General features: G+C 32.9%; 1 protein-coding gene across 7 annotated transcripts in view; it reads right to left on the reverse strand.

The window, feature by feature from the left end:
• The window catches only part of EXOC2 (exocyst complex component 2), an 84,033-nt gene that overhangs the window by 31,680 nt on the left and 35,459 nt on the right, over window positions 1–16,894 (reverse strand). For all 7 annotated transcript variants that reach the window (XM_039347174.1, XM_039347179.1, XM_039347186.1 and 4 more), the window contains 3 exons: window positions 14,248–14,366; window positions 4,078–4,203; window positions 3,484–3,608 (listed from right to left, as the gene is read on the reverse strand). In XM_039347174.1, coding sequence (XP_039203108.1) covers window positions 3,484–3,608; window positions 4,078–4,203; window positions 14,248–14,366 — 370 coding nt within the window. The remainder of the gene's footprint in view (window positions 1–3,483; window positions 3,609–4,077; window positions 4,204–14,247; window positions 14,367–16,894) is intronic.

Genomic DNA, 16,894 nt, shown 5'->3' on the forward strand with positions numbered 1-16,894 from the left:
ACAGAATCTATGAACACTATACATATATTCACCAAAATAGTTCCTCTTTCCCACTAATTTTGTTGATTAAGTTACCCCCTTCCTGTAGAAATTTCTGAGGTAAGTCCAACGGTTACATCTTATGCATTCACCACATATATAAAAAAGTTTCACTTCAGTTACTAACTTTCTAAACCTAGTAAAACCATGGCAATCCTTAACTAATTTTTTAAAGTATGCAGGTCACTTCCGGTTTGTGCTCGTACCACATGGCCACGCAAGAGTGGACCTCCGCTCCCCATTGCTAATTTCGCCCTGCCAGGGGGATGGCAATCGTTTTGATCCAGGGAAAGCCCTCCGAACCTGACAGGAGAAAGGCTAGCTACATGCCAGCATCTAACCCAAGCTACTGCAGTCGAAGTCCAAGAGCACTACCAAGAACAATAGTAAACAGTGTGCTTGGAACTGGTGAGAGTATTTGATCTTCTCTCCCTTATTTTACAATTAGTCCCTGAGAAAGATCCCCAAAGCAAACAACCTCAGAAAATAAGGGGAGGAACTACATTCCCATTCCTCCATAGACAGAAGCAGTAAATTAACCTTTAAGGCGGAAAGAACCTTATTGAAATTAAATTCAAAAATACTACGATTTGATCAAACTTAGAAACTAAAACAAACTGCTAAGATTATATTCTAAAGGATTTTGATTGAATTACATAAAAAAAGAAAAAATAAGAATTTTTTGTCTGAAAGACTGGAAAATAAATATTTGCTGACATCTAGTGGACAATGAGTATACAGCACATTAAAGACAATACCCAGAAATAAAGAAAAAAAATCTGTTCCCATGAACTCTAATAACCTTTAAGAAGATAGTTGCTAAGGAACAGAGAAGAGATTGCATACTGGGCCAGCTATGAGATTGGAAAGTGTTTGAAGGAAAAGAAATAATTTAATTGTGGTTTAAATTTATGAATTGTTTAAAAACTTTGATCTATGACAAATTATTGAGAAGGGAAGTTACAGGAAGGATTTAAGTTGGCTAAATATATTGAATTGACAATTGATTCCTGAAAGAAAGAAATTGTTATAAAACATTGATCTGACTGAAACCTTGACAACTGAAAATTACAGTGGATTATAAAAATTATATATAAAAACAAGAACTATACAAAATTGGACTGTATGGATTTTGAGTTTTGGTTAGCTTGACAAGGCTAATTACAGAGACTATGGCATTTATGACGGACTACTCGAATGGAGGAGACAATATGGATATGACATACTCATCAATATCTACTCCTGAAAGATTTAGCTTGAAAGATCAAAGACTTTTAGAAACATTTCAAGACAAGACAAATATTTTCTAAGACGAAATTTATGCAACGCTACGACAGATACAAACTACAATAGATTTAAATCATGAGATTAAACATAATTTTGATACTATAGGTGAATATACTTCTAACTTAAATCTACAATCAAAAAACATCCAAAGAATGATGGTAAAGAATGAACAAACAATCCAGACAACAGAATGTGAACTAGAAAAAAATGACTTAACTGTAAAAAGTAAAACTGCAGTATAGCAGTTAAAAAATGTCCAGGTGTAATCAATTAGACATCTGTCTGAAAAACTTCCTATATATATATATATATATATGTATATATATATATATATATATATATATATATATATATATATATATATATATAGTTTTCTGAGGTTTTCGCGGGTGTTTGTATGTAGGTCTTTGGTTGTTCGGGTTTTCTCCCGCGTAAAATTGGAAGTGTCTTGGCGACGTTTCGACGAAGTCCCATTCGTCATCTTCAGGCTGGTGTTTTCAGCTTCGTGCTTCGAGCAGCAATGTGTGGTCTTAGCTGTTTCTTCCTTTTAACTGCCAGTGGGGGTATGAACTGATTGGGTGGGAGCTTGGCTGTGTTCTGATTGGGTGGAGGTGTGTTCTGATTGGTTGGGGGGTTGGCTGTGCTCTGATTGGCTGGGGGGTTGGCTGTGCTCTGATTGGCTGGGGGAGTGTTCTGTTTGGTTGTGCTCAGGTTATATATATATATATATATATATATATATATATATATATATATATATATATCCATATATATGGATGCTACTATTGTTGCTATAAATATAGAATATTTTTTTTATTTAATCATTTAAATATGGAAAATATCAAATATTAGAAATTATAAATTATATTTGTTTAATGTTGTAGAAAGAGAAGATCAAGGGTGAAGAGAAGATCAAGGAAATATATTATTAATTGATATACTAATTATGGAAATATAAAAATTATTATTATTGTTTATTAACTATTATCAATTGTATATTCTTTTCTAAAAAAATTATGAACCAAGACAACACGCTGTACACCAGGCACTAAGGTTGTTATTGTAAAAAACCAATAAAACTTTTTCAAAAAAATTAAAATAAAGTATGCAGGTCATTTTTATGAATAGTGAGACTAAGTCACTCAGCTTTTTTATTACTAGTTTTTTCCATGATTGCTCATTACTTCCATGACTAAATTATGTCCCATGTGGGTTTTGAACACAACTTTTATGAGAACCATTATGCCTGTGTTCAACTGTCTTCTTACTGTTAAAGAATCACAAAATGAAAAACAGCTGGCTAAAATGGAATTAATATATTTTTGCACTACTTCCAAGCATGGAAACATTTTAAAATAATCTTAGCAGCTTGAATATTGAACTTAAGCCCGGATATCAAAGAATTGGAGATAAAAAGCAGTTATCTTCCAATTTCCTTAGCCCCAAGTGTCCACCAATGAGGCATGTAACTTTTTTAGCCTCTTCATCTGCCACACAGATGCATAGAGGAAAGAGCAGTTAATTGGTATTTGCTGCTGTGCAACTATCATTCAGCTCTTGACACTTGATAGAAATTGCTGGGAAGAGCAGTTGCCATTCTTTAGGTGATTGTATAAATGCTGGCAGATTGGTAATAAGAGAGAGTCCTAGTCTGTCAATATTAAACAGGGTGAGAAGGCAAGCAATAGTAGTAGCTAATACTATCTCTTAACAGCTGAAGAGTGATGAACCCTGGAAGCTGCTTAACAATGTCGTTTCTGATGCAGAAGGAACAGCAGAAGCAATCTATAAAGGAACAATAATATTATATTTATATTCTACCTTCCTTCTCATATGTCAATCTGCCTGTAATTCCCAATTCAATTACAGGGGGAGAGATGCTGATTGGATCATAGGCACCTAATGAATGTTATAGAAGTTTCAATCTGGGACCCTCCATTCTTACTCTAAATGTCAGGTACTGCATCAAACAGGTTCAGAAGAAGTGCAAAGAATGATCATTTCCCCCAATTTTTCTGACCAGTTTGTTCTTCCTTAGGCCGTCAGAAAATGATTCACACTTGATATTTAAGCAAAGGAAACTTGAATAAGCTAAACATTATTTTATGTTCTCCATAAATCGCACATTGTTTAAGTACCAAATGCAAATACTCATACCTCACTAAATAAGCTCCCATTCACATAAGAAATCCAAAGTTTCCAGAAGTTGGGAAGCTGGCTTACTACAAGTTTAGTTAACTTTTCGACAAATGCTACTTGCTGAGGAGTTTTAAATCGCCAATCTGGAAAGGGGAGGCAAGATACAAATTCATTACTGGAAAACTGTTGGAGAGGAATTGTATTTGTGATTGACATCAAAAGTGGTAACTCATAAATGCTAAAGAAATAAATATGCTAGATAGTATTAAATAAGACTTGGCACCACACTGCTTCACTTAGCAAATTTAAGTATCACAGAAGCACTCATATTAAGAGTTTAACGGACTGACATTCATGATTCAAAATAAATTAATCCAATTAGCTCCTCTTTAAAAATCTGATGTCAATATACTTAAATATAGCTATCTCTCTTTAGCCAAATTAAGGCTAGATAATGAGATAATGAGAACATTTAACTGGGGACCCCCTTAATTAGTACTTCAATGTTTTACCCAATGCATTACACCAGGAAGGCAAGTACGCTTCCACCATTTGCAGAATGAAAAGGAAATCCAACACACAAAACTGTAATGTGATCACGACTGGACTTACTTTCATCACGACTGGACTGATTGCTGCTGCCTCTTTTCAATGAGGCACTCCGACTGAGATGGCCAAGTGAAGATGGGCGAACTTCACTGTCCAGATCAAGCAATGGACTATGTATCAATGGATTGACTAAATGGGAGAGTATATGAGTTATTGGTATTAGTTAATACACAGTATTAACTTTTATAATTTGCTCTTATCCACTAAACAAAAAAACCTCACGAATAAAAGTATACAATTCTTAAAGCTGATTGCAACAAACAGGATTGGTTTTGTTTAATTGTACATACACACATACATACATACAATTCCTAACATATCCCAAATCAGGAACTGTAATGTATCTTATTATGTTGGTTCTTGATTGAATTTCTTATAGTCAGCAAGAATTAAGGAAAATAAAGAAACAAGTCTGTTATAAAAATGTACAAGAAATAATCTACTAATTATTTATGCTTCTGGCACTGTTGAAATTGCTTCAATTTTTCAATGTCTAGTTGTCAGAAGGGCTCACATAGTGTGACAGCCTTATTGTTCACACACTTCTGAATTAGGTTATCTGCTAAATGAAAAAAAAAGGCCACAGATGAAGATAAAAGTAGTACTTGCAACTGATTACAACAAACAGGATTGATTTCACTCCAATATATATCCTAATATGCTTGTATTTGAGTGCTTTTCATATAGCTGGCAAGAATTGGGGAAAAATTATTACTAAAATGTACAAGATATAATTCTATAGTATTTCCATATAACATACATGCTTGCGCATAAAAGTTACATAGTTTAATTTCACATGGTGATATAAAATAAATGAAACAAACATTAAACCCTTTAATCTTTTCTATTCTCTATGTTAGACGATCAAGTACTAGAGAAGAATAGTTGGCTTCATAATCTTGATTGCACATTTCTAATACACATTTGCCTGATTTAATGGAAACAGGAAGTTGAATTAGGTATCCAATCTAATACAAGTGTTTTTGTACGTGGTAATTTAAAAAGCCCGCATAATGTAAACAGGTGATATGGATACCAAGGAATTCCTTGAAATATCAATCAATGTAACTTAAACCTAGGTTAAAGCAAGTTACTGAATGAGCCACTTTTCTCTCACAATAAGAGCTTTTGACTTTCCCAAGGACCACAAGAGAGCATGGCGGTAATAATGTGACATCATTATTAAGGCAGGATCAATTTTACTCCCCTCCCCCCCCCTTTTTTTTAGAGTTTGAGAGAATGTTGTGAACATGTAAGAAGAGGTTATTTTGTCCTTTATATCCCCAAAATCAATGCAACTTTAGAAGGCTGGATTTTTTATGGACTGCTGTAATCAATTACTTAGGCCCAAATAGTAGTTGGCTGGAAGCCTGAATTCTTCTCTCCCCAAAGCCTCTTTGGTGCTTCTACTTATTGTGGTCCCTAGAAGATAGTTGGTAGCAGCTTGCTAGTTTCTACTGCTACCAACTATCTTCTAGGGACCATTTTACTTACTATCTATATCAGGGGTAGTCAACCTTGGCTCTTTTATGACTCGTGGACTTCAACTCCCAGAATTCCTGAGCCAGCACAGCTGGCTCAGGAATTCTGGGAGTTGAAGTCCACGAGTCATAAAAGAGCCAAGGTTGACTACCCCTGATCTATATCCTAATTCTCAAGTGTCTGTACAGCCCTTCTGACAATTGGAAGACCAAATTGAAAAAAAGGTAATTTCAACAGTGCCAGAACATAATGACTAGAATGCTTCCTTCTACTATTTTGGGAGATAAACCAGTATCTGACAAACCAAACCAAGCTTTATTAAAAGAAAATATAAAAGGTAATTTTAGTAAATATCAAAATGTAAGCTAGACTAGACTAGACTAGACTAGAATAGAAACTTTATTGTCACTTTAAATGTACACTAATCAGCATACATTAAAATGAAATTGCGTTGCATTTAGCTCTCAAAAAAATGTGGAAAAAGTGGAATGGCAGATTGTAGAAAATCAGGGAGATAGCCTTGAAGGAAATAAACAAGCTGTTTTATACGCAAAGAGAATAGAAACTTTCATTAAATCCTGGAAAGCAAGATAATGTTCAGAAGAGACTCGGGCAGGGTTCTGAAATTCTATTATATCTCAATAAACAATAGTTAAGTTCTTCCAGTCAAGTCTGTTTCCTGATGTGGTCTACTCTAAAAGAGTAGCCTCTTTCAAGCCTCACTGGGCTTTACCTCTCTTCTTATATCCCAATGAATCATGGAGGAAACTGCCTCAGTTAAAATATTAATTCTTCACACAGATCTAAGCCATAGTCAAAACACTAGCTAAAAAGTTAGTTTAAAAATACAAAACAATCCACAAGGTGGCACCAATGTGCTACAAACGATGCATTCTCTGCCAAATCTCTGAACAAATCTCTGTATAATTAAATTATTATTACAGATCACAAGAAGTTTCTAAATAAAATTTTTACCTTCATAAATACAGCCTGAGTTTTGACTGAGGATGGGCATTAAGTACCCAATCCCATAACTTGTACAGAGAAATAAAAGACATTAGATTGAGCTCTACACAACCAAAAAACCCTCAAAAACTGAACAGATTCCTGACTATATGTATTTACCTATTTTCAAAGAAACAGAAGTTTCCTGAAGCCAACATTTTTTGCTTCAATTACCTACACTTTCCATTTTCTTGGAGTTTTCAATATTCTGGGGTGACAGAAAATCCTGCTCTTTACCAAAACTGTCCCCCTTGGATTTCTGCTAAGCTCTCCATCCTTTGTACCAGGACCAAGACCAAATCTTTCCAAATTTTAGCAGAGCAGGGTAATCCGACTCTGTAATATGACCAAAGACCATTTCCCATTCACAGCAATGTGTACTGTGCATCTCAGAATGCAGTCTGGCAATGTAGGTTAGGCTGATTATCAGGTCTCTGCAAAGCTTAAGACACCCTTTTTTGTCTGTTATAGTCACAATTCCCTCAAAATGTGTCCAACAATGTTAACCCCACAAACTCTGGGAGGGAACTACATATATCTTAAAATTAATATCCGGCAGATTAGGTACTCAAAATAGACTCCTACTATATTAGGAGATCCTAGGCTATATTGGGCACAAAACACAAAATGAAGATAAGTGCAGATTTAAAAAAGGTTTTCCAAAACTAGAAGCCTAGTTATTCAAAGCTGAACCACATCTTATTCAATAAAGATATGAAAAAGAAGCAGCTTGTTGGCCAATATGAAGTCTCTGAGTCTGGGTCTCAATAAATTTGGTAGCCATTTGAAAGAACAGCTTTGCTATTTAAGACCGTTCTTTATGAATCAAAAGAAGTATGTGCTTAATATTAGTTGGCTATATGTACAGAAGTATGTTGGCTATATGTACAGAAGTATCAATGGTACTTAATATTAATATTTCTAAGAAAGTGGGAATCAAGATTTGGAAATTTAAAGTCTACTTACCAATCTCATCAAATTAAAGCACTTCCTGCTTTAATACACCAAAACAATATTGTTTTCTTTAAAGGTTGGATTTTCCCTGTCCATCAAAAGATAAACTGAGTACAGTGGTAATGAAAATTTGAAGACTTCAATATGAAGTGTTTCAAGTTCCTTTGTAAATTTGTTTTGGCAAAAGAGAACCAAATGTTAGAAGTTTCATCTCCAAAGTTTTGATAGGTCCAATTTGAAGAGAACACGAATGATTTGAGTTCCATAAAGCCTTAAATATCAGCAATGTGGGCTCTTTGGATTATTCAAATATTTTAAATTGCTTTAGATTGGCATGCAGTTACAGATGTGCTCATGTACACTTGATACTGAAGAATGTCGGTATTATTTATAATTTCATTTCCTTTGTTAATAATTTGTAGGACAGTATATTTTGAAATGTATTAGAAATAATTTAAAAAAACTTTTACCCCAACACAGATGTTCCTGTCCTTTTGTTCAGTAACAAGACATTATACACGCAAATGTAGAAACATCTGGAACTGGAAGTGATGGAATTGCATGAACATTTATTCATATGTCTAGGACTATCTTTTCATCTTTGGTATGTATTAAATAGAGTAAAATATCACTCTTCATCACCTACTCATACTACTCTGCACCACTTTATATAATTTTTTTCCAGTCCTGCTTTGATATCACAGCTGAACCTAGACAATTAGTATTTGCAGCAAGATAAAGTAAAAGATGGTTCAGGACTTCATGCTCTATTTAATGAAGTAAAAAAGACCCATCTTTGCTTTATGTAAAGACATGAATCAAATACATATGTAACACATCACACCTAGAAGATTTCGTGGCTGGATGTACATGTTTTGCCAACAAGTAAACTTGCATAGAAAATCTATGACTCTTTCTATTAGGCATATGAAGCTTTAGCTTTGAGGGAAATTTTAAGACACTTAACAGATTTTTGAATATGTTCTAGTCATTCCGAGGAAGAAATTTCACTTTTCACTGGGGTTTACTGAATTTATAATATTTAAAGTATAAGTATTTAATCAAAATGCCACTTTAATTTATTCAAATATTACTGATATGCATTTAATACTACACAAAGATTTTAGAACAATTGTTTTTTTTGTTTTACAGAATAATTAAATCAATGAATCCTACAAACTCCTCCCTCAGAAAAATACATTATTCACCGCAGATAATATGTTTAATAGTAACACTTAACAAAGGAAAAAGTTAAGAGAAAACACAGTCCCAAATATGTAAAGGAAAAAAAAAAAGAGAATAATCTGGAAAATAATTTGGAAAATACATCCACTCCTGCAGATAAATTTATTGAGAGTTTGGCCAGCCAACCAATATTTGCAGAATGATTTTTAAACTAATTAAATTAGTGTTAACCTAACCTCTCTTAAACAGGAAAACCAAATCAAACAAACAAAAAAGGAAAGCATACTAATTATAGTTTTTCCCTTCAACCCAGAATTCACATGGGTATTATAGAAACCTCACTGAAATTCTAAATGCTTTGAATCACTCGCTTTACATATATATGGTTTGGCTCAGTATGCAAAAGCTTAGCCAAATAATCTGTAAATTTCCTGAAAATTGTTGAAAAAAGCTAACAAGACAAAACAAAATTATTCAGTTGGCAAGGGTTTTTCCAACTGAAGTGCACTATTTCATACATTAAAATTACACATACATGCCCGTTGCATATTCTCATTAAAAATAAGGTACACAATTCAGCAGAAGTTTTCAAAAAGGCTTTTTTTCATTAAGCTTCTAAGAAGTCTAGTAGTTTAGATGAGAGAACAAGATTGCACATTTTTTATTTTAAAATTAATGGTTGTTTAGTGCACCTCATAAAACTTCATTTGTATATTACATGAACATCTTTCTTATGTTTATTTGTTACGATTAAGAGTTGAAAAATAAATAAGTTTAATATAGAGATACAAGTAATTTCAGAAAAGAAACCAATTCAAAAATTGACTGTTTCTTCAAAATCATTTGAAATAATTTGTCCTATTAACAGGAGGAGAGTATGAATCCAGTAAATGGCTATGCTGGCAGTAAAAACCAAAAACAAAACCCCCATGGTTTGTTTATTCATTAGTAACAGAAAACAGGGCAAAGAATACTCCCTTGTTCCACTAGAAACCACATCATCAGCTTGCAGTGGTATCAGGAAAAGAAAGTTTAACATGAAACTAATTTCTTAATTGGTTGTCTAGCATTACAAGAAAGTACAACACAGAAGCAGGGAAGTATAACAGCACATATACCCTGAGGACTAATGAACATCTGGAGTACATTAGTAAAGCTGATTTTTTTCCCCCCAAGTTGTCCAGAAGATAGCGCTTCAGGACTATATATAGCAAATGCTGCACAAATCGGTCCTCAAACATCTTTTTCTCAAAACAAGTAAAAATGGGGTATTTTTAAAGCACTGAATATAGCTGAAATGTTTTTTTTAATTTGTAAGAGATTATTGGGATGAATCTTACAAGATGTTCTAGACGTAAACAAAAGGAAAACCTTGGCAATGATAATATATGCAAAAATGTATGATATTCTCTCTGGGTAGAATATTCCTACCTTGCTATGTTTATATAAAAATGTATTCATGATACCTTAAGATAATTGAGCACAGATGTAAAATTAAGAAGAATGCCATGTCTACAAACAATGCACTAATCAAGATGATTTTAAGAAATATGAATAGAAACCTTGATATAATTCATTTTAACACTTTTTTATATTATTACAATGACATTTATTGAGATCGGAATTTTCAACTAATGTAGAAGTATTCGCTATGGAAAGTTAGCAGTGTTGAAAAAATAAACACATGATAACATCTCTGAATGTAATATGTAGACTGAGTTCAATAGGTTTTTATTGTAATAGGCCCAAATAAAAAAATATGTGATTAACATTGTCACTATCTTCAAAATATAGTTTGACTCTATTTACTAAGTATGTGATCATGTATGTTTATTAGAAGTAGTTTTACCATGTGCTTCTAGTGTTAAAAGAAGAATTGCACAATCATTTCCCCCCAGAACTTTTTAGCTTGCATTTTTCATTAAAATTAAGCATGTCTTATCAAGCACTGAAATGAGACAGTTTAAAGTGCTTGAGGAGAGCTGATGAATAAGATTTAATATTAAGAGATACTATTTACCATTGATTAAGAGTAGTTATTACATTTTGTTTCCATTATTTGATGGTCTGGTTTGAATGTCTTCATTTAAATGAGGAAAAACCCATCAGATAAAAAGAAAATACCACTTCAGTATTCGATAACATATTGTTAGGTAATGGAGTTCTAGGATTTTTATGGAAAAATTATCCATAAAATAAATGAAAAATAAATTTCCATTCTAACAGAATTAAATTACCTAATAAATTACCTAATACCTAGGAGAAATTACAATATTTACTCTTTGTGTACCATATCCTGAGCATTCACAAAGAAGAAAAACTGATCTGTAGCTGCTGGATTCTCTAAAGGGTGGCAGACTTTCTTACTGTCTTTAAACACCTTTGAACATTTTTTTCTTGTGCATAGCAGGCCCTTGTCCCATGCTGCAGCCTGACCACCCACTGTTGCTTGTTGACCAAACAGGCAGTGCCTAAAGTCTACATCAACAATAGTAGGATAGGATTTCTTTCAAATTGGAAGACTTTCAATTTTCAGAAGCAAGAAATTAAGGAGGTTCTGTAAAAATTAATCTGAAGCAATAATATATTTTAAAATGCTGGTTCTTTCCCTGTGTAGTATCCTTGTATCATTTAATTTATATATAATATTTATCATTTAATATACCCCTATATCCCTGTATCACTGAAAACCTAAAGGAGAACATTTATAGATATTAAAAAGGACCATGTAGGCTTACTATGCTCTTTGCAGCTAATTATTAAAAAATGCAAATTATATTTTTATACTGAACAAACTGTATTGATTCTGATTAAGTTACATCACTGGAAATCCTCCCACCCAAGAATTAAATGAACCTTAATTTAAGTCATTCTGTGTTAATTAAAATTAAATTTGTATCAATCCAGATTGACTTAAAAGTATGTGTAGTGATAAAGGAGGAAATAAAGCCTATTCTTAATATTTATATTGCGTCTCAATTTCTTCGCTTAATGCTTTAAGTGAATAATATGATGCCAAACAAACTCTCCTATTTATTCATTTAGATCTCATTGGGAGTCTTTCAATTGCACAGGAAAAACGACCTTTTAAAAGTAAAAGCCAAGATAGGAACCATAGTACTCTTTCCCAATCTGGCACCCTCCAAATATGTTGGGACCAAATTATATAAAGTTGGTCAAAATTGGATTAGAAAATAAGAACCAGTTGCTCAGTGCATTAATTTTCTGCTCTTGTTTCCAATCTGAGAAAATGAGAAAATATTCTGAATCCAACTGCAATTTCTGCTAAGTGTATTTACTAAAGTTAAGATGTAGTGAGTGTATGATTTTGTTTGTTTGATGACAGTGGATAAGCAAACTTCACCAGTTTTGAAATGGAACCATTTATCCCATTTAACATCTGAAGTTATACAGCATGTGCTTCTGAATGCTTGTCTTAATATTTGCATGATCTTCATAGTAGTTGTAACTGGATTAATTTAAACAGAATTTAGGAAGGTATTTCCACACAGATTTCAAGATGAAATTTCTAATTAAGTTATTCAGGAGTTTCTTAGCTTTCCCTTTATTACACATTTAGCATTCATAGTGCACAGATTTATACTAATGCAGTCATGCCTAGGTTCATATTATTTTTAAAATGAAATCAAAAGAAAGAAATGGTCATTTCAAAAGTCTTTAAAATTATGCTAAACTGATGAAGACTTAACAGCTTTGTCAATCATTTCAATAATTAATATTTTACTTTTTAATACCATGCCAAGGCTTTCTTTATCATTAGGTATTAAGAGAATATTCTTATATTCTTATTATTAGGAGTGAGGGATAGGAGTTAGACATAAAAATACCTCACAGCTGTAAAAGCATTTCTTCCATATGCATACTATGCAAAGACAACAGAACCAACTGCTAGGATAACAAATTTTAAAAGCTTTTTTTGACACAGACCATGTTGGTCTACCTGATCAAATAAAAATATATCATACATTGCGAGGTGAATATAAATGTTGAATAAGACAAGAAAAGAGCATACTACATTCTGATTATCTAGTCCTTAGGTATAACTACTAATAATTTAATATGAAGCTTTTTTTTAACTAGAAAGATTGAAAAAAATGTCTCCCCTTTTAAAAAAAAAATTATGCAATACACTGTAAAGGAATTGTAATTTTCTTCTATCTAGGATTAATTCAAGTTTTCTTAACAAATAACTTCACCAACTGTTTATCTAAATAATACAGCCCTCCTATCTGCACGTTTGTAATAATATACAAATCAGGAGAAGCTAGTGTGAAGACCTTTTTGCTTATTTTATTATCAGTAGAAAAATGCAAACAACAACAGATCAAGCAGCCATGTCATATTATAATTCTTCCCAAACTGGAAAAAGTAGTTTTATCACATTAATCAGCATAGGGAATTCTTACTTACAGTACTCTTGTGGTTATTGTAATTCAGTTTGTTTTAGACTTAACATAATATGTAAATTCATTCCAAGAAAGAAATTATGTACAATCCTAGTGGATGGTTTTATAAAACCATTAAATTGGAATCAGGTTACATGATGGCTTAATGCAATGTAAAGCCATCCTATTTAGTATAATTGTTGATATGTTGCTTTCACCCACAAAACACCTCATGTACCTGTGCACTCAATCTTGCCCCCTCCCTTTGTATTTTAGACTTATAGTGTAAGAGGTTATCAACTAATTTAATACCTAACTCTTCCACTCTGGTAAATATGTAAGGAGGCAAAAAAAAAGAAGAAGGAAAAAATATAATAACCATAAACAAAACAATATAATAAAACTAACAATAAGTTGAGCCATAAAATAATTTGAGCTATTAAACGCCTGGCAAAACAAATGCATTTTGATAAATTTTCTGAACACTTGAAACCGGGGGGGGGGGGTGTCCAAACACAACTGCAGGGAGAGTGTGTTCCTTAGCTTGAAAACAATGGGAAAAAAATACTCTTTCCTGCATACCAGGGGGAAAAAGAGAACCCAATAAAATGTGCTGACTTATTAAAACAGACTCAGCTTTCATTATTGCACAATTGTTCACAGTTTCATTTTAGGCACTTAGGTAAGCCTATTTCAATTACGATATACATTTTTCATTAAGTAACTCTATCATCAAGACGATAAACTTCATGTATGCTGCAATAAGTCAAATTCACTTTCTACCAAGAGTATTTAAAAACTGAAGCCTGGGGATGAACACAAAAGATGCAATTGATGCACACAATCTCTTTACTGCTGCTTGTCTTTTTCAGCAGAAGAAAGAAAAAGGCAAGAGATACAGCAGTGGGTAACATCTCAGCCTGCTTCTCATACAGAGAGATCCAATTCCTTTCTTCTAGTGGTAAACCAAACTTTCAACGATCTTAATTCTTTAAATAATTAAGGTTGCAAGACATACCAGTTTGAAAGGAAACATAAAAAATGGTAAAGTTCAGTTCAAATGCAAACAATGATTACAATGTTATAAAGAGAAATGTTGCATTGTAAGATCAGATACTTCTCTAAACAGAAAGATAATTACCTTTTTGTTCTTTAATGTAGCTCTCTTTACAGTTGTGCATAAGCTGCAGGATCCATTTATGTTGTGCACCAATGCATTGCCAAGCTGGGTCTCCCTTTGCATGGAGGTCTGAAAGGTATCTATAAAATTATAATTTTGAAGAAAAAAGGTTTAGAAAATGGGAGGCCTTTCCTCTATGTGTTTCCTTGCTCCCTTATCGGAAAGCTTACTTATCGGAAAATCAGTATAAAATTGTTTTTACTCTAAACATTACTCTAATTGTTTTTTACTCTAAATATTAAGTATGGGATAAGATTTTATTTATTATTTATTAACAATACTTTATGTTACTCTCCATTAAATAGAAGTTCCAGGTTAACCTAAATAAAGCAGGGGTAAAAAAAAAGCTACTCAGGTCCAGAATTTTCCAATATTTGGGAAAGCACCAGGAAATTCCAAGGCTGTAGATTAGACTGGGAAGTTGAAAGAAAAGTCTTGAAAAGAATAATTGAAAACCATTGCATGAAACTAATACTGTAGATGTTCCCATGAAGTCACCAAGACCAGGGACTAGTTTGAGGGATACTTGAATTTATATTGTAGAAAGAGAGTTGTATTAGTCTATTATAGTCAAAAATCATGGTAACATGTTTTCCCATAAAAATTTGCTAGCTGAAAATTGTTTCTTAATCAAAGAATCCTATAGCAGATTCACAAAATATTTTCACAGGAGATATATTTATGTCTGTAAAAAGGATGGTCAGAAATAATAAAAGTTGGGAACACAGAATAAATGAATGATAGAAAGTATAAATATTATAATTATATAATTAACAGCAATCATTCCAAAAATAGTGTCTGATAGTAAAAAGTTCATTTTAGTATAACCACCAGAAATATTTACAATCATATTAAATTTGCTGCTATCAATTCCAAAATGTTTATGCACCATAAACATTTTGTGTGAACATTGCAGTTTATGTACTGAATTGCCCTCAAATTCATCACTGTACCCAAATACCACACAATCTATCTACATGTAGTTTAGGTCAACCCTTAATGAACATAGCTTGTAGTCCATAAACCTTAAGCCTGAATAAATTTGCTGACTTTTTAAATGACTACAAGGCCCTTATCACTATAGTTCTGCTTTCTCTCTGTTGCTTGTCACCTTGCCACTTTCCCCCACTAATGGACCAATCATTTCCTTCACTTTCTTGTTTTTTTTACATATTGAAATAAGCTTTTTGCGTTATTTTTGACTTTGGTTGCAAGCCTTAGTTCATTTTGAGCCTTAGCTTTCCTCACTTCATCTTTGCAGACTCGGGCTATTTGTTGATATTCTGACTTAGTTATGTGCCCCTCTTTCCACTTTCTATACTTGTCCTTTTTATTTGGAAATTATTTATATGAGCACTTCTTATTTAAATATGCTTCTAGCACTTTATCTGGGGTGTCATCTTTTAATTATACATAAGCTGATGCATAACAACAGTGAAAATCTATGAATATTTATTCAAATCTAGGTCCCGTTTTGAGTCCATGAGTCATTTTGGAAACTGTTCTATTTAGCTTCTATGTATCAAAAATCAGGTACAAGCAGTCCTGAAGCTATGACCACAAATGAACCCAAAATTTCCATTGCTAAGCAAAACAGTTGTTAACTGAGTTTTGCCCCAATTTGCGACCTTTCTTGACACAACTTTAAGTGAATCACTGCACTTGTTAACTTAATAACATGGTGGTTAAGTGAATCTGGCTTCCCCATTGGCTTTTGCTAGGTAGAAGTTCGCACAAAATGATCACATGACCCCCAAAGACACTGCAATCACCATAAATATATGCCAGTTGCCAAGTGGCCGAATTTTGATCACAGGATCATGGGGATGCTGCAATGGTGGTAAGTGTGAAAAACAGTCATAGGTCTGTTTTTAAGTGCCATTGTAACTTCGAACGGTCACTAAATGAATGGTTGTAAGTCGAGAACTACATGTATATAGGCAGTGGGAACTGATCAGAATACTTGGCATGTGCTTTTATAATTTGCTATCCAAATAACCTGGATTTAAAAATTCAAACATTTTAATTTTCTTATGTATCTTATAGTATAAATGTGTTCCCCTCTTTATTTATTTATTTTGCTAAATTGCACTATTTTAAATCATTCTGGCTTCTTAATAAGAACTTGTATAAACCTACTTAATCTGCTTCCATTTCATTATTTTCATACATTGGGGGTAGGGACGGATAAAAAGCGGAAACAGGTTTTTTTTTTTAATGGACAAGACCTGTGATTAGATTTTACTGAGATTACTCCTTAATTATTATTAGGAACTTTGTTGCTCTTTCCCCCTTTCACCTCTGATACTCCTTTAGAAGGACAGCCAAAAATCTAAAATTGTTTCTTCACAAAATGTGATTAATTTTTAATGTCTGAATATTTTATTTAACTGCATTTAGAAATAACTTTCCGCATTTAAAGCTGCACATAGTTAGGGAAACACAGTTGAAATGTGAGTTGTGTGACCTTCATTACCCAGTGTTTGTCAGGGTCACATTTAAAAAATAGCACCCCAAAAGCAGGCACCACTTTTTATAGCTATGAAAACAAAGCCTCATCATTTCATGAAGCTGGTTTTTTTTTTAAAGTTAATATTTCCTCTGTGAC

This window comes from Crotalus tigris, unplaced genomic scaffold, assembly GCF_016545835.1.
Source record: "Crotalus tigris isolate CLP2741 ecotype Arizona unplaced genomic scaffold, ASM1654583v1 scf7180000017555.296843, whole genome shotgun sequence".
Classification (NCBI taxonomy): Eukaryota; Metazoa; Chordata; class Lepidosauria; order Squamata; family Viperidae; genus Crotalus; species Crotalus tigris.